The sequence below is a fragment of the Perognathus longimembris genome, chromosome 19 (genome assembly GCF_023159225.1).
Source record: "Perognathus longimembris pacificus isolate PPM17 chromosome 19, ASM2315922v1, whole genome shotgun sequence".
Taxonomy (NCBI): Eukaryota; Metazoa; Chordata; class Mammalia; order Rodentia; family Heteromyidae; genus Perognathus; species Perognathus longimembris.
In genome coordinates this window covers 23,585,780-23,604,943 of record NC_063179.1, presented here as the reverse complement: position 1 = coordinate 23,604,943, position 19,164 = coordinate 23,585,780, and the positions used below count along the sequence as shown (strand labels likewise).

The 19,164-nt window shown below is 40.9% G+C and overlaps 1 protein-coding gene across 1 annotated transcript in view; it reads left to right on the top strand.

Moving 5' to 3' along the window:
* Mroh2b (maestro heat like repeat family member 2B) overlaps window positions 1-16,004 on the top strand; it is a 63,098-nt gene extending 47,094 nt beyond the window's left edge. The window contains exons 30-42 of the mRNA XM_048368244.1: window positions 2,004-2,156; window positions 4,934-5,091; window positions 5,594-5,720; window positions 6,543-6,730; window positions 8,487-8,627; window positions 9,147-9,261; window positions 9,871-10,017; window positions 10,257-10,439; window positions 13,160-13,315; window positions 13,632-13,763; window positions 14,342-14,444; window positions 15,276-15,341; window positions 15,898-16,004. Coding sequence (XP_048224201.1) covers window positions 2,004-2,156; window positions 4,934-5,091; window positions 5,594-5,720; window positions 6,543-6,730; window positions 8,487-8,627; window positions 9,147-9,261; window positions 9,871-10,017; window positions 10,257-10,439; window positions 13,160-13,315; window positions 13,632-13,763; window positions 14,342-14,444; window positions 15,276-15,341; window positions 15,898-16,004 — 1,776 coding nt within the window. The remainder of the gene's footprint in view (window positions 1-2,003; window positions 2,157-4,933; window positions 5,092-5,593; window positions 5,721-6,542; window positions 6,731-8,486; window positions 8,628-9,146; window positions 9,262-9,870; window positions 10,018-10,256; window positions 10,440-13,159; window positions 13,316-13,631; window positions 13,764-14,341; window positions 14,445-15,275; window positions 15,342-15,897) is intronic.
* The last annotated feature ends 3,160 nt before the right edge of the window (window positions 16,005-19,164 follow it).

The following is a 19,164-nucleotide window of genomic DNA, read 5'->3' as shown; positions in this document are numbered from 1 at the left end:
CATTAACTCTGTGTACAAGTTCCTCGCCAACACCTGCTACTAATCATAGCATCCAATGGGAAGCTTTGTAAACTCAGTGGCCTTTTCCCTAGTGTAGAATATAGTGGCATGAAATGAATGGAACTGGGCTTTGAAAACAACCACATGGATTTTGTGGGCCCTGCCTGATATTTAGTCTATACTGTTTCAAAATAATACAAATAATCAGACTCATAGCTTATACTGAGTTACTGTGAGGACTGACTGAATCATTCATTCAGCTATGCAATCACTAATCTACTATCTCATCTCCTGTGCATTTAGCACATGCTATGCTCTGTTCTAGGTGAAGAGAGATGAGAGAGAGAGAGAGAGAGAGAGAGAGAGAGAGGAAGTCAAACTCCCTGCTTTCACTGCATCCTAGTAAAGAAAGTCTGATATATACATAAACCAAGTAATAATTACATTGAGAAAAAATAAAATCAAGTAAGGTCATGGAGAAGAGATTAGCCCCTAGAAAGAAATTATGGCAGAACCTTGGCATTGTTTGGGAAAAGCACTCCAAGTAGAGGAGAAAGCAAATTCAGAGGCCCTGGGGTGGAGAAAGAAGTATGCAGCAAAATCTAGGAAACAGCTAAGAGCTCTTTCAAAGGCTTTCCAAGCCTTATTACATTGTCTTTTTCCCATTTGAAACCCAAAGCCAATTGAATCTTTCAGCAGAAGAGTCAGGGTTACTATATACAGTTGTGCCGAGTATGAAATGTAAAAACGCTCCCTCATTGCGATGCAGGCTTGCCATATTTATATCTGTGGATGTTTTCCACAGATGTCAACAAAGGATCCAATAAAATCAGCACATCATAACAACATGTAAGTGCAAACAGAAATGAACTATATTGAGGACAGGAAGCATTTTCCTGATTTGCAAAGACCTCAGTGGGCTAGCAGAGGTTCTGGAAGGAGGTTAGCTTTCTATTTATGAGCATCACTGACTACAATGGAAATGACTGAAATACAAGCAAATAAGAGAAAAGTTAGTGAAGTCAGCTTAAAGTAAACCATAAGAATCCAATAGTAGATGAGGTTAGCTTGCACCACGGAGGAGCAACAGAGGCCATGAGAAATTGAGACTAATTGAAGCTAGCAAGGCCATCTCATATAAGTTGTCTACAACAACTTAGGTATATGACAACTCAGAAATGGCTTGAATGAGTCAACTGTTCATGGAAATGAGCTTTGTTCTTCCCTATAAAATAACATCACATAATTTAACGCATGGTGGGGGGGGGGGGGAGTGTCAGTGGTAAATAAGAAGCTGTCATGGCTGTAAAGCATTCCAGTTTAAGTAGTTCAAGCCTCAGATACCCTCCTGAACTCATACTACCCAGACTCCTTTATCAGCATATACACACACACACTCGATTCCCACATTGCTATCAAACCAAACCTTCTGTGTTCTTGTGCCTGAAGACCAGAACTGCAATGTTGTTATTTGTACCTTGTATTGACTGTACTTGGTACTGAAGCATGCATGAGCATGGCATGGGTACTGTCTGTCAGTCACCTCTGTATTCAGCACAGCACTGAGGCACTCAGCATATGGAACAGATTTTCCTGAATTCTCATCGCTTGCATATGCAGTAGAGCCTGGAGATATTTGCCTATGGTATCCGAAATGTTTGTGAAAATGCTTTTATAATATAAATATCACCACATAAATCTTTTCCCTCTGGAGTATGCTGTAACTTTTCAGTTTGAGAAGAAAATAGCCTTCTCAAGCTTGAGATTCAGTAAACATGAAATGATCAAAAGGCAACCCCAGAGAAATCTTGCTGAGATCAACATGGCCATACTATGTCTTATCCTAATGATTTCTCCAGTTTCTATAGATTCCATCACAGGTTAAGCGCTTGGAAAGATGCTTAGTGGTACCTCACTTCCTGAAACAAACAGCAGCATGTTATAAGGGTCCAGATGCACAATGAGGAGGTTAGTAACATGAGTCATTCTGTCTATATTTTCAGATTGTCTGCAAATTCATCCCAAGTGAAGAAATTCTGATGTTCTTGGAGGAAACACTGGATGGTCTGGAAACCCTCAATGCCATGTGCGCAAAAGCCTGTGGCATATGGTTGATTGCAACCCTGAAGGAACATGGAGTTGCTCTGGAAGATCAGGTGAACACAACCAGGTGTAAAGTTGAGCAAATGTCAAGTCAATCTCTTCTACTCAGTCTGTCAAGAGCAGACATCTTTGCAGGCAAGCGCTCGCATCCTGGAGAGGCCTCCAGAAAGGCGCAGCTCTGTAATGAAGCTCCACTTGAGCTGACCATAAAACCTTTCAAGACTGTTCACTGTGGTCAGCTCTGAATCAAGGCCATGGAAACCTGGGTTGTTAGCATACTGGTTTTACCTGTTAGATCCAAAGAGAGCTCTAGCTTGTTGTTAGAAGTCTGACAGTAGCCAGATGCATAGTTCTGAGATAGACAGCAAGGCCCAAGACAGCCTCTGCTCTTCATGCCTTTCCTTCACTGGTGTCTGCTAAGCAAGGCTGCTAGTGCACTGGGGAAAGTACTTGGTCCTTTCTCCCAAATGAACACTTAAGCAAAGACATACAGAATTTAAATTTAGGAATTTTCATTAAGAGCTCCAATGCACATACCTCTATCCTGTCTCTCTCTAAGTCAGAGATGAAATATAAGCTTATTAATCAAGGATCAATAATAGGCAAGAAACCAATTTTAACTAAATGAGAGCATCTTGAGGGGAAAAAGTAAGAAATAACTTTGTCCCAGACTCAATAACCCGTAGTTTTAAAGTTCTCCAAAGTGTGGATTTGGAGTAAGGGCATTAGAAAAGGACCCTGTGCTTATTGCTTTCCAAAGAGTCACTTAAATTTTTAATGACTGTAAACTATGCATTAGACACTTAACTATACTTGGGAAATGAAGGTTGATATGGAAATGGAATGCCTGTGTCTTGCATGAGGACGAGGATCTCACAATAAAGGAAAGACTTCCAATGGGTAATTCAATCCCTGAGCTGGGACTCCCTGGTAGTCATTTTCATCTTTATGATTAAGAAGTAATCATTGCCTAGCACCTGTTGCTCACTCCTGTAATCCTAGCTATTCAGGAGGCTGAGATCTGAGGATCATGGTTCAAAGACAGCCTGGGTAGGAAAGTCTGTGAGACTTTTATCTCCAGTAAACTACTCAGAAAAAGCTGGAAGTGGTGTTGTGGCTCAAGTGGTAGAGTGCTAGCCTTGAGCACAAAGAGGCTCAGGTACAGTGGCCAGGCCATGAGTTCAAGACCCAGGAATGGCCAGAAAAAAAAATAGAAGAAGTAATAGTGGAAGGAAGATATTCTCTATGAGGTATCAGATTTAAATGTTCACACAAAATAAATAAGAAAATTCCACTAGAAGCATGCTTAACATAACTAAGTGCCCTTGTCCACATCAAAAACTGAAATACACAGTATCATTCCCTACTAACAGAATAGCACCCAAATTCAGGATAGTGGTATTCAGCCCTTTCAGATATGATTCACCTTTACTGTTAAATCAACTTCCTTTCATGACTTTCATTTTCTCTGTGTTCCAGACTTCCCTGTTTGCCTATTCCAGAGATCTTCTTGACACTTTTTCCTATCCATACCTTCATGCTTTCTTTCTTCTTAGTACTAGGATTTGAATTTATGACCTCTCATTTGTTAGGTGGGCATTTTACTTCTTGAGCCCCTAGCCTTTTTTTTTTTTTTTTGCTGTATTTTTCAGGTAGTGTCTAGAACATTTGCCACAGAACCAGCCTCAAACCACCATCCTCTTCTCTACAATTTCCCTTGTAGCTGGGAGCACAAGCACACAGCACCTCGCCTAACTCATGCTTTGTATATGCAGTAGATTTTATTCTTCAGAAGAGTTCTATCCCTGCTCCCCCACCCAATCTCCCTCACTATCTACATTACCCTTCACAGTGAGACATCTGATACCACAGTGTTACTACAACTGTTGATATATAGGTGGGAATACATCGGAATCCACATTAATAATGATAACATTGATGCTCAGAGTCCCATTGTTTAAGGTTTAAGGTTAGTTCATTCGTGTGTGTGTGTGTGCATGCATGATAAAGAAAGAGAGAGAGAGAAAGAGAGAAATCTAACCCAAGTCTTCCTTTATTGTAGGTAAATGCTCTCCTACACAATTAACTATCCCTTTTATTTTAACAGCCCTTTTATTTTATTTGGTTTTTGAGCTGACCTCAAACTCAAGATCCTCTTTCCTCCTAAGTAGCTTAGATTAGCAGCCTGCACTACCATGCCCAGCTAAGGTTCATTCTTTGTGTCTTTCATTCTCTAGGTTTTTTAAAACTATACAGTGACAAACACCCGCCATTTAATATTATACAGAATATTTTTACTGTCCTAAAAATCCTGTGCTCTGTCAAGTCTCATGTTTATTTTTCAATTCTACATCTTTACATGCCTTCTTTCTGACAAAGATGCCTTCGTCAACCATTCCTAAAATCTCCTCTGAAAACTGCTAAATGTCTTTTCAGACTGAGACACGAAGCCCCTCTACAATCTGTTACTGGATTATCATTCATCTGTGCCACCTAGAGTTCCTTCCTCTGGATAGATGACTGATGTCCTTTTTCCAGTCACTAATAAAGGGCTGGATCTTTTTCCTCTTCAGCTTATCCCCCTCATTGCGTAACTCACCATGTGGCCTAATGTACTCTTTCCCCAAATGTTTGCCAAACTGCAATGAGTAAATACCAGTTTGCCAGTAATCTTCTCGAGTAAGAAATCAGCCATGTGTAGAATTGATTGTTGCTTTTCACACCATTTGCAATTCATCAACCACCTACGATATGCTGATGGTGCTTTCCCTGGGCCATTCATGCAGAAAGAAAATGGCAATTGACTGTTTTTATTTTGGCTTCTTTTTAGCTGCTGGATATTCTGAACACAGTTTACCACCACATGCCTGTCCTCAGACAAAAGGAGGAAAGTTTCCAGTTTATGCTAGAAGCCATCTCCCAGATAGCCAGCTTCCACATGGATGCAGTGGTTGTCAACCTCCTTCAGAAGCCTCTGCCCTTTGACAGGTAGATCCTTACTAGACCCATTCGTTCCCTGGGAAAGGTCACCTTGCATGGCATTGGGGAAGCATGTATTATTTGAGAACAAAGGTTGAAAAAAAACTCACCTGAAAACAATTTAAATATTGGTATTTGAGTCCCAAGTAATGATTTTTAAATTGTTTTTACTGAGCATAATTACATATACATTAATTACCATTTATCATGTATGTCATGTATATATGTGTGTATATAATATATATATATACTTTGTAGAAATAAAGTAATATTTTCCCTCTTTCTGGTTGCATAGAAAGGCATTGTGGAAGTGATTTTCATCTTAATAGACATCGATAAACTCAGTAACCCAAGGGAAGACTGTTAGATTGTTAAATAATGTATCCTTCATATCTTCTAGCATGGTAGCACATTCCTTAAAATTGTGATGGGTCCTAATGTGGTTTTTGTCAGACGGGAAAGCGTACAGGAATTAGGCCTTATCTGTCAATGTTCTGCCTTGCTACTCTAGGGACACAAAGACATTGTGGAAAACACTGGCTGAAAACCCAGCTTCCGGTGGCAAGCTCATTCGAGCCTTGATAGACAAACTGCAGGTCCGGTTAGAAGATGACATCGCTGGGGCAGAAGCAATTGCAGTGAGTTGGACATTCCATCACTTACACAGAACTATGCTAGCGTGCAACCTTGGTGTTCTAGCATTGCTTTCATTCTTCTCTCATGCCCTAACTCTAATCCCACTCTGCTTCATATTAGACGAATAGGAAAGGCATTGTACCTGTGACCTATTTACCTATGATCATATTTGGAAGCAGATTTCTCCTCAGCCTAACTATCTACTCATCTGTGTTTCAGAATATTCTTCATGGTACCCCAAAGGCCATTTTTTTTTATTTTTTTTAACTTTTTTCTTTATTGTCAAAGTGTAGTACAGAGGGGCTACAGATTCATATGTAAGGCAGTGAGTACATTTCTTTTTTTTTTTTTTTTTTTTGGCCAGACCTGGGGCTTGGACTCAGGGCCTGAGCATTGTCCCTGGCTTCTTCTTTTTTTTTTTTTTTTTTTTGCTCAAGGCTAGCACTCTGCCACTTGAGCCACATCACCACTTCTGGCCATTTTCTGTATATGTGGTGCTGGGGAATTGAACCCAGGGCCTCATGTATACAAGGCAAGCACTCTTGCCACTAGGCCATATCCCCAACCCCAGGCCATTTTTTTTTGTTGAAAAACATTAATGCTGCTTAAAAAAATAATACTCTTGGTACTACTCGAGAGAGAGAGACAACTGGAGGCCAGGGGCTTATAGACTAATATGTTTCCTTTGTGTTTTGTGATGAACATGGTCAACTTGGGAAACATTCAGTTGGGGAGGTGGGGTATAAACTTGACCATCACGCTAGGAAGATGATCTGGGAGGAAAGAAGACTTCTTGACCTGAGGCCCTCTCCCCCCCAACCCAGGTGGCCTGTGCTATGTATGAAGTGCTCTCAATGGGAGGCCCTGTCACTAGCTTGTATCCAGAACTGTTCACGCTCCTCCTGAAGCTGGTCAGCTGTACGCTGGGCCAGAAGATGCCCATTTCAGCCCTGAACCACAGGCGGCGTGTGATGCAACCAGGGGAACGACAGCAGACTCCAGACCCCTGCAGGTAGAGTCCAGCATGGTAGTCTTCCTAAGAGAGTCTTCCCAGACTCCTGAAGTGGGACCATGGAGGCCAAAATCTATGCTTTCTGACCTGAAACCAAACACTCATGAGGAAACACTAACCGGGGAGTTCTTAGTCTGTGTCACCAGGCCTTATAGTTCCCTTTCCCTGAACCAATTCCCAGAATAGCTGCCCAGAATGATCACCAATGGAATACAAGCTGTGCCTTCTTCTTCGCATTTCCTTTGGCTTCCATTATCGGTATCTTTCTGGGAAGATTGGACTTCTGTGATATCAAAACCACACAAAGAAGAAAAAATAAATACCAGATTGTATCAAATCTAAGACTTCAGCAGTTGAAATAAGCAAGAGTATTTTGTGAACCACTGAGAAAATAGACTCCCAAAGCAGCCATAAATGCTTCCTTGCATTTTTTTATTTTTAATGTATTTTATATAAAATTGTACATGTCTCAGGACATATGACATTTTTATTTCAGTTATTTAATATTTATCAAAAGTGGTCTTTTAAGGGCTGGGGATATGGCCTAGTGGCAAGAGTGCCTGCCTCATATACATGAGGCCCTGGGTTCGATTCCCCAGCACCACATATACAGAAAATGGCCAGAAGTGGCGCTGTGTCTCAGGTGGCAGAGTGCTAGCCTTGAGCAAAAAGAAGCCAGGGACAGTGCTCAGGCCCAGAGTCCAAGCCCCAAGACTGGCCAAAAAAAAAAAAAAGTGGTCTTTTAAAAGACTTGGCACTAATGGCTCACACCTGTAATCCTAACTACTCAGGAGGCTGAGACCTGATGATCGCAGTTCAAAGCCAGCCTGAGCAGGAAAGGCCATAAGACTCTAATCTCCAATTAACTACCAGAAAACTGGAAACGGAGCTGTGACTTAAAGTGGTAGAGCACTACCCTTGAGCAGAAGAGCTCAGGGACAGTGCCCAGGCCCTGAGTACAAGCCCCATGACAGACCAAAGAAAAAGAAGTTTTTGAGTTGGGTGTGGTGGTGTACATCTGCAATCCCAGCATGTGGAAGAAGGCTGAGGCTAGAAGAGAGAAAGTGAAGGCTTCTCTCAGTTACTCGGTGAGACCTGATCATTAATTTCTAAAGGAGAAACAAAAGGCTATTTGAGAATTAGTAGGTATTGATTTTCTCCCACATCACATTTCTCTTTCTCTGAACTTTCACATAACTTTCTCATTACAATGTCAATTCATAGTATAACCTTTTAAAAGACATTTTAAATCGCATTGAGTCAAAATGAATGCTGTTCCTATAATACACATAGCTTTACTAAAATGGCAACAGTATAAAATCTGTGCCTGAGTGCAAGCGTGCTTTGTGAATACATGAAACAACTACAATTGCATCTCAGGTACAGACTCCCGAAAGGAATTGCACCACACCATCCACTGCATGATCCACCCAGATCCTAAGGATGCTTAGAGTCTGCGAACTAGGGTATTTTTATTTCTATTACTAATGGCTTTTTTCCTCATGAGGACTGACAAAATTATACGGACTTGCTGATTCATGCCATCCAAGTGTTCTTAGTAATGCCAAGACTGAAGAGTGAGATCAGGGCAGGGATCCCTTGTTTTGGGTTTTGTTGTTGCTGCTATTGTTGTTTGCACAGCATCCATTAATCCAAGGTTGGAGAGTATTGTAGAGGACAGCAGGAGTAAACTGGGGAATTCACAATTCCCTGTATGAGTTTGACTTTCTGTGGTGATGTGTGATGTCTCCTATAGGCTCTCAATAGCAACCCTGAAGTGTCTGCAAGCCCAAGCCATGAAAGAAGGTCTTGCGAAAGAATCTGAGGAGGGGGATAATTTATGGACCCTGCTTAGCAGTCCTGAGAACCATCACATAGGAGTGTGTGTGCTCGCCAGGTGAGGTGCAAGTAGTTTAATACTGGATACAAAAGAAAAAAAAACACAAAGAATAAAAACACAGGCAGTTACACTGAGAAAAATTTACCCACCTAAAATCTATAGTCAAAGTAGGACATAAGAAAAGGAAGAGCAAAGATGGAGGGGGGAGAATGTAGTATGAACCAAACTAATGACACAGTGAAGAGAGAGAGAGAGAGAGAGAGCGAGTGAGAGAGAGAGAGAGAGCACCCAACTGTTATCCTAGCACACCAGAGGTGGAAGCAGGAGGGTTAAAATTTCAAGGCCAACCTGCACTATATAAGACCTTTTTGCAAAACAACAACAACAAAAACAATTCAAATGAAATGCTTTCAACAAACTACATTTTTGTTTGATACTTCAATGGGCTATTTAAGATTTTAGGCTTCAGTAGTTTTTCATCAAGCCTCCCATTGGAGATATACTGTATGCCTGAGAAACTTGATTAACATTTCTTATGGGGCGGGGAGAATCTTTGCCCAAATTTGCATTTTCCAGGAGCATGGCAGTCTGGCAACATGGCGTCATACTGGACATCATGGTATACCTCCTTCCATCTCTCACCTCCTCCTCGGAGAACTACCGGATAACTGGCACCGCTTTCTTCTCTGAGGCAAGGGGGAACAGGCATCCCAGTATGCCCTCTGGGTCCTGTGGGATGCTTGTACTAGGGTTTGGAGTTCAGTGAGAGCTTAAATCATGGGACAGGGACCATCAAGGAAACCCTTAGTAAGAGAGGGACTAGACCCTTGCCAGAGATACCTAAGCAGGGAGTGGAAGAGGCAGAAGGACCCACTTCAACCATCTCCATCTCCTGCCCAACACCAGCAGAAATAGATCTTCCAGGCAAAGAGGAGAAGTGCCCAAGTCTGGAAGTGACAAAATAAGAACTAAATGAATAAGCACATTACTACCCTTTCCAAATCTGACTGTGAGACTATCCCAATCGATCCAGAGAAGGAGCATCATCAGTGGTTTCTAGTTTGTTTTTTTCTACCCCACTGTTCTGTTGAAACTAGAAACCTCCTCTTAAGAAGGTGTTCTGGTGCTCACCACCAGATAACCTCAACTATGGACAGCTCATGTCCAGAGTGGAGCCATTACATGACTTGCAGTTTCACTCCAGGAAGGCCCTCTCTTCAGTTGTAGTTCAGTTGCTTTTGACTCCCTCCTGAACGGAGGCCACTCCCTTAACTAAAGGGGAGGAGTGTGTTGGTTACAGCTCATGAAGGAGCCAGTCCTGTGGAAGCATGGAAATCTGCGAGAGGTTCTGATCTTGATGGATCAGAGTGCCTGGGACACCAACGCTACTCTGAGGCAAATGGCCATCCGGGGACTTGGTAACACAGCATCTGGGGCCCCTCACAAGGTACGAGGCCTTCTCAAGGAAATTGGTTCACGTAGGTTGAGAAGTTTCATTTTGTTTTTCTTTAATATAACTATTTACAAACCTGCACTTAGTTGTATCGAAACGAAGAGAAAATCCCAATGCATAGATGAAGTAGCAACTTAGATGGACATATATGTGACCCCCAGAAGAACACACACCTCCTTTACCTGGGGACTTCACTCTTGTGCTTGGTATTGAGCAAGCTTATTTCCAAATAGGTAAAGAAGCATAAGCAGATAATGTTAGAGTCTGTCATCAGAGGTCTCTATCACCTGGCTCGCACAGAGGTCGTCTGTGAAAGCTTGAAGGCCCTCAAAAAGATCATGGAGCTTCTCACAGACAGAGATGTGAGCTTCTACTTCAAGGAAATAGTGCTGCAAACAAGAACCTTCTTTGAAGACGTGAGTCTTTTTTCCCCACGGTGGGGGAAAAATCAAATGAAGAGGAAAAAATTCTGGTATTGCTTGCAGAAGACAATAATCAGTGTCCTACCATCACCCCCTAGCCAATCCCAAGGTTATCTGCAACCAACCCTACACAGCTGTCACAGTTGTCGACTTCCCCTATCTGTGTCTCTGGGCTAGCAAGTGCTCCCTGGCCTGAGAGTTACAATTGATCTAAGGGGGTGATAAAGAAGTGTTGGAGGGGGGAAAGAAAGCCCCAGGAAGTACTTAGAAAATATGAGAAAGAGGAGTTTGTAGATACTTCCCAAGTTTCTCGCCCCTCAAGAGAAATGAACACTACTTGCCTATGAAGGTTGCATGCTCACTAAAATTCCTTTTTTTTTTAATTCTTTTAAAATTTCTTTTCGTTCTTCCTTCCTTTGCTCCTCTCTATTCCCCAGCTCCCTTTCTTGGTTTCACCACCCAAATAGATTGCTTGCACCAAAATTCTCATCTCGAGGCTGGCTTTGAGGAGTACGCAGGTTAGAGTAATATTCAATGCTAGACTAGGGCCTTAGTGAAGATGATGTTACCACTGCACTGTCTTTCCAGTTTCAGACTTAAAAGACTCATTGGCCCAGGAATCAGTAAACCCTAACACATAGAACTAATTGAGCCTACGGCCTGATACTTTGATAAACTGTTATTGGAATGCAGATACACTCATCGATGACATATTGTCTTTGTATGGTTTCACATGCCAAGTTGATTAGTTCTTTGAATTTAATAAATCCTTTTATTTATTTCTCTTTTACCATTTGTTAACTGTAAGACTCTTAGCTTTATGTCACAGTATATAATTCTCAACTTTTATGTTTTTGAGTTTTCTGTTTGTACTAACTTAAATCTACCTTTTAAAAGCATACTTCTAATTTATTCTGTTCTCTAAATTTTTCCTCCAAATTACCAATATCCCATTTAATTCTCAACCCAATTAGTACCTCCTATAAAAATAACAGATATTCACTTTTTTTTTCCTCAAGAGAGATAATTGTTGGCAATCTTTAGCAAAGAATTAAAGTGTCTCCCCTATAGAGCCCACCTATTAGATTTTCTAGGTTCTTGTTGAACTGATAACAATAATTCTCTTGGATCTGAGTTTCTGGGAAATCACAAATCTACCTTGTAGTTTTATTATTAAAATGGTGCTTCTCAGTGCTATCGAAGAAACCTGAATTCTTACTAGTTATTAGGTTAAATTGTTCTGCTTCTTAACTGGGGTTGATTCCATCTCACCTGCACACTAGTAGTTTACAAAACATAGGTCCTAGTAATGACATGCTATTCTTTCTGCAGCATTATCTTTCTTCAAGATTACTTCTCTTGGTCCCTGTATTTTCCTACAGACTAAGCTATCACGAAGTTCTCTGATCTCCCCTTGTTTTTCTTTTCTTCCTTTCAGAATAGGAATATCTTCATGAAGAAACTCTCTAAATGCTATGATGATATATAGAACATGAAACCAACTGTGGCCCCATGTTCTAGTTCCCACTGGCTACCATTCCACCAGGCTATCTCTCTGAGCAGTCACTTTGCCCTCTATAAATCCATGAGGACATTGGTGGGAATTTCTTAATGCCTCTCTTGGTACTCTGAAACACTCTATCACTTCTTTCTCCTGCTTTTTCATCATCTGTCTTTCTTTTAATGATGGAAAAATTGAAAGTCGTCTTCTTTTCTGTTCCTACCTATTGGTACTTTGATTTTATTTTCTTTGTCCAAAAATTAATATTTAACTAATACACTTTTGTATGTCTATCAATACCTATATCTATTTTAAGAATATACTTCTAGCCTTTTGTCCATTATGAAAAATCACATCTCATGTATTTATTTAACTATCTTGGCCTTTTCCCAAACAAGCCATTTTTCTGAAACACCTACATCAAGGTCCTTTTTATGCTTTTTGTTTCTTGAAATAACATCCTATTTCTCGGGATTATTTTTCCTTTTATCTCTCTGGTTCATATGCGTGTGTTAAAGCAGTTTTCTAGGCATGAAAAGAAAACTCCAGAAAATTATATCTTCCTTTGTTGTAACTAAACCATAAACTCAAAGCCCACATGTGAGGTGATAGGAGGCAATGATCTTCCATCATCTTTACCATTGCTTCTTGAAAGCATTCTCTACCATCTTGGACAAAAAGCAAGGAAGTCTTATAATTTCATTGATTCAACTGTAAGGCCAGGCACTTTTTTTATTTAGTCAAGATCCAAATTCCTGAGTTGCCTGCAATCCCTCTAGAAAGTATTTGACATTTAAGTGAAGAACAAATCGAAATAGAGATCCTATAAGTCCAAGTGAGTGATGAATCTAACTATTTTATATAAAATACAAAAACAACAGGAATCATCTCTTGCCTTTGGCTGCCTGCACCTTTGTTTGTCCAAATACATCAACCATCAAACATCCCCAGCTTTTGTGAAAGACAGAATCATACCTCCAGTTCTACAGTATTAGCCAAACCCTAGACTCACAGTTTCTCAAACATGTGTGCAGGGAGAGAGGGCTTCTAGGGGAAAAAGAGAACTCTCAGAACACACTGGGGCTGTGAAAAGAATATCCTAGTGGCCAGATCTCAACTTTCCTTTGCTGAGTAGGGCAGGGCAGGAGGGATGCCATGCCAAGGTGGGTGCTGACAAGGAATGGCCTGTGAGAAGTTGCATTTGTCACAACAGGAGCAAGATGATGTGAGACTGACCGCCATCCTCTTATTTGAGAATCTGGCATCCCTAACAGGAAGAAGGTGGAAACCCTTTTTTGCTGAAGAAATTAAAAAGAGCATGATTTCATTTCTTCTTCATCTCTGGGATCCCAATCCTAAGATTGGAACTGTAAGTGATCCACCACAGACACCTGTTCCAATCCTCTGTCCCCGGTGAGAAGGGCCAGGCAGCCTGGTCTACCTGGGCTGGTAGTAGCCAGATTTGAAGTAATCCCTCAGAACTGAACCTTAAAACCACTCCTCCAATTCTGGGCTCTTTCTTGCCATCTCTTCCCACCCTTGAACCTTGGGGAAATGCCAATAATTACTATAAAGCCATCCAAGACTTTCATTTTGACTGTTCATTTGCCAATGTTATTCTGTTTCTTTCTTTTTGAATGAGGACCTCGGCCTTTCAGGCTGTAATGTGGAAAACTGTTTTCTAGGCTTGCCGTGATGTCCTGGTCATCTGCATACCATTCCTGGGCCTGCAAGAACTCTATGGGGTTTTAGATCATCTCCTCGTTCAGGACCTGCCAAGGGCCAGGGATTTCTATAGACAATTCTGTGTAAAACTGGTGAGTGCACAGCAAATGCACCTCCAACATGACAGGATGCAAATCTGGACACAGGGCTGGGAATATGGCCTAGTAGTAGAGAGCTTGCTTCGTATACATGAAGCCCTGGTTTTGATTCTTCAGCACTACATATATAGAAAAAGCCAGAAGTGGTGCTGTAGCTCAAGTGGTAGCGTGCTACCTTTGAGCAAAAAGAAGCCAGGGACAGTGCTCAGGCCCTGAGTTCAAGACCCAGGACTGGCAAAAAAAAAATCTGGACACATACCCCAAGGGCAAATAGTGTGGATAACAGTGATGCTCAGGGTAGAGCCAAGACTCTTGGAAGGATCACAATGATCTTTTTACATCATCCCATACTTCCGTGGGGTCAATTCTTCTAGATTGCTGAAACTCATGTCTATTGACCTTTTCCTTAACCCCTGGTGCCTTCCAAGTAGTCATAACTTGCAGTCAATTTATCAATGGATGGTTATGTGAGTGTTCATTGGCCTTAAAAATTCCCTGTTGAAAACCTATAAGATGCTGAATGCTATAGTTTCTTTCCAGTTGTGCTCTTGGTAATGTACATCTCCTTCTAGGCAAAGAAAAACCAGGAAATTCTGTGGATCCTCCATACACACACATTCACCTTCTTCACCAGTAACTGGGAGGTGATCAGAAGCTCAGCTGTCAAACTCACAGGTGAGCTCACAACAAAAGTCACTATCAGGGGTGTGTGTGTGTGTGTGTGTGTGTGTGTGTGTGTGTGTGTGTGTGTGTATGTGTGTGTTTCCACCTAGTGTTTGTTTGGGCTAAAAACTACCCCAAACTATGCTAGATGCTAGCGATTCACACCTGTAATCCTAGCTACTTGGGAAGTATAATGACAAGAAGGACTGAAGTTCTGGATCAACCCAGGTGAAAAGTTCATGAGTTCCCCCATCTCAATCAATAGCTGGATGTGGTGGTTAATGTCTGTCCTTCCAGTTTTGTGGGAAGCTGAGATTGGGAGGATTGCAGTTTGATGCCAGCTGGGATAAAACAAAAAGAGTGACACCTGATTTCAGTGGAAAGGCTTTTGTCTCGGCTACAGTGAGAGGAGTATAGAAAAAGAATGCAGTCTAGGCCCACCTGATCAAAAAGCAAGATCCTGCCTCAAAAAATAACCAAAGCAGATACCAAGTTAAACCCTAAAGGTTCCCAAGGTCATGCATATGATGGCCTCTACTTCATTCTAATTTGCTGACTACATACAGGAGTCATACACTGGTTGGAAGCTTGACAGTAGCTACCTCTGACCCCCAAAGGCCATTTGGACACTTTCTCAAGTACACTTTGGATGGGTGACCACTTCCAGACAAGGCACTCCTGACATAATCAAGGCACCACCCACATTAGCCTAAGTGGTACAGGGAGAGTTACATAATTTACTCATTACTAAACCAGACTATTCACCTTCTGACCAGATGTCCTTCAACATGATCAACTTCTTCCCTGAGCTAAGTCAATAACTTTTCCTCTTGTTGACTTTAGACGCTATCATTCTCAATTTGACCAACCAATATGTGGAGTTATTAGACAGAGAGCAATTGACCACACGTGAGTATCAGTCCTGGTTCATGCACAGAATACAGTTATATTCTTAAGAGAAATTATCATTGCTTCAAGTTGCAGATAAACCCTAAATGACAGACCTTAGTATCCAACTACTGTATCTCCAATTACTATATATCTGTTGTTACTGGAATTTCTATGGAGCCTGAAGCACTTCCCATCTCCATTCCTTTGTAGACATATTATCAACAGATTATGATTTTCTGCTTAAATAAGACTGATGATCACAAAGCCAGAGTCTTCTGTTCTCTTTCTGTTTCTCTTGTTTTTTCCTGTGCTGGAGACTGAACCTTGTACGTACTAAGCATGCATCCTAGGACTAAGCCACTCCCTACAGCACCTTCTAATCCCTCCTTTTTCATCGTTAAAACAGATTCTCACCTTGTAGCTCCACCTTTTCAAATACAATGTGACCTGAGTCCCACACAGGGTTAACCCTCAGTGTAGCCTTATAGTTTGCATAATGTGGGCCTTGGCTTGGATTGCTTGCTGGGCTCTGACTCTCCTCCTTCCCTTCACTTTGTTGGTCTTTCTATTTCAGGGCTCCAAGCACTTCGTCAGGACACCTGCGTCAGTGTCCAGAGAGCTGCTGAAGCCTCCTTACAGACCCTCCTAAGAAGGTGTAGAGAGATAAGCATCCCACTGTAAAGCATCAAGAAATAAACTGCTAGGCTTTTTGTAAGACTGACTCTATTCTATTAACTCCCAAACTTGCAGTTCCTTAAGGACAGGCATGGTGCCTAGGTTGGGAATCTTGAAGTGATACATATATTCCTCTTTCTCCAGAATCTCTCTGGTGACCTCCATTAGTAGAAAATGCACTTGGAGTATAAACCTGTATTTTGATGAGTGACAGCCACATGGTTTTGTACAGGTTTTGCCTCTATCTTGGGAAGCGTAAGTCCCAGTAGACATTAGAAAGTGAAAGAACTTTATACACAATTACAATGCCAGTAAGAAGAGAGCTGCTGCTATTTTCCACATGTGGCTCTTTCTAATTTTTGTCAGCTTTGAATTACTACCCACACTCTTCTCTTCCTAAAATATAGCCTTACCATAAACTTTAACCTGTCTATCATCTCCCAGGCTGTAATTTATGTATCAAGACTATGCCAGGTACTTTTCTCTAAAAGACCTATGTGTACTAATCTCAGTGGCTTCCTTTCCACTTTTCACTTAGAACAATGTTGCCTGTACAGGTGTAAGCCCATGAATTGCATGCATGTGTGCATGAGTATGTTATTGCTTCTCACAGTGTTTAGACTACATACATAAAATTAGGTTCATAAACTAACGTTCTCAGCACAGAACCCTTTAGTCATATATTAGCAATGTCATTAAAATGTCCCTCTGCAAATTTTGAATACTTATGTTACAGTCTCTTCACCCTCAAATTCCTTTCTCCCTATAAACCCAGACAGAGAGATTTGGGTCAGATATTTTAGACCTAGAGTTCGTTTACTCATTCATTTAGCAACTATTTATTGTCTACAATTTATAAGGAGATAGCACAGCTGCTAGTACTATATCAATGAGAAATATAGGAAAGCTGTGGCCTGGAAGACTTCGGTCCTATGAAATATGTGTTCAGAGAGTATAGCCAGCCTCCAGCCTGATACCCACAGATTCCTGCCTGCTGCCATTCACACCCAATGCAGCCCTTTCCCACAATGAATAGGCAGTGTTTCTTAAATGATGGGACGTGACTTTCAAGAGAAGATCATAAGTGATATTATGTTCTCCTAAATTACTTATGCATGGGGAAGTAGAGGTCTAAGTTAAGTACTAATGAGAGTTCTAAAGAGTACTAATGAGATGTTTAAGCCAGAACCCCTAAACTAAGCTACTCTCAAATTTCTGAGCCACAGAATTTTGTGAAAGAATAAATCCTTAGTGTATTAAGCCAGTAGGTTTTTTGGGTAATTTGCTATGCACCAATAGTTAACTATTACACAGAAGGTCCACAATCCCACTAAAACTGTATGCAAATTTCTATGTATAATTGCATAGGTGTATTTTCTAGGTAATGGCCTCATTAAATTCTTAATAGAATCAAAAACTATTCCCATGCATAACATATATGGAACAGAGCAAGAAAAAAAAAACAGGGGATATGAGTTTAATTGACCTCTTTTGGCAAGTAATTTTAAGTCAAATGACTTTTTAAATAGCAATAAAATTCTCTTCAATGGTAGAAATCATTTTCTTCTTTCCACACTGACTGATATGGTAGCCATTAGTCACACATAGCAATTGAACACTTGAAATAGAACTTGTATATCTGCAATTAGTTTCAAATAGCCATATGTCACTAGTCATTAGACCTTGCACTAGACAGTTTCACAATGTAGGACAAAAAGTTTTGGTAGAATTTGGTTTGGGCCACCCCCAGAACTATAGGCAACCCTCAACAAGAGTATAAACTTCACAAGGAGCTTCAGTATTTGTGTATCTATACAATATTACCCACTTATGTTTGAATTCAGTAAAGAACTGTTATTATAATTTGACAGGAATTAGGTAATATGGCTATGTGAAACACAACATCACTGTACCTTTAATTAAATCCTATTATAGTAAGGTTCACCCTGGCAGGGTTTTCAGGATGCTGCCACGTCCCGCATCCTTCACTCACTACAGTTGTGGAACTTAAGAAAACCACTGAACATCTTTGTATTTCAATTTCCATGTTTAAAATTAGGATAATTTTCTATCACAAGGTGCTGCTAGGATGATTAAATTAGTAGCATGTCTTATGTGCTCAAAATACCACAAAAAAATACCTTACACTGGGTAATTAATAAATAACAGAATTGATCACGTGGAGTTCTGGGGGCTGATAAGTCCAACACCAGAGTGCCAATAGATCCAATGTGTGATGAAGGTCCCTTCCTCATAGGTGGTGGCTTATTGCTGCATCTGACTTCACAGAAGAAGCAAACAAGCTCCTTTGAGCTTTTCTTTTATAAAAGCACTAACCCTACTCTTGAGGTAGAACCCTCATGATCAAATCATCACTCAAAGGCCCACCTCTTAAAGCTATCACTTCAGGAGGAAGTTTCCAACAGGAGGTTTAGAGAAGCACATTCAGACCATGGCACATGTAAGAAATTAAAGAGCCTAACACAAAATCATTGTCTAAGCAATATGAACTATATGACATAAATATTAGTAGTATTATTAACTTTAGCATGGGAATTACAAATATTAACATAAATCAGGTTGGCTATCCCATCCTGTGTGTGGCCATATTTCCGGGCCTGTAAATATTGCTTCCCCTTCTAAGAGGCTAAAGATAAGGCCTCTCATCTAACTTAGTGTCTCTCAGCTCACTATTGGGTCCTCTCTCTCTAGCTACTTCATAGCCAAGACCCAGTTAGATCCAGTCCAAGTTCTTTTTCTCAATTAGTAATACACAGCATGAAACACAAGCTTTGTGACAGGTGAAACGTTCTTCCCCTTTCCCTCCCCAATAGTGATTTCCATTCATCCCTCCCTATTCTCTCTCAGAGAGATGCCATCAGTCTTCTTTGGTGTCTCGCTTCCCAGACAGGCCTCCAAGGGTCCTGGTGTGGTTCATCACAAAAGTGTAAACACAGGCAAGTTCCCACATGGGGAAGATTCCTTGAAGGTCTCAAAGAATTTCAAGCAAAAAGGAAAGCTCACTGATGTTCCTCTGCAGAAACAACAGAGTCCTTTGAGTCTCACTCCTGTTGCTTGCTGCACTGTTATTTGCATACACAATCCTGTCTTAACTCACGTTTTGTATACAATGGAGATTCTACTTAAAGGGCTAGCACTGTTTGAA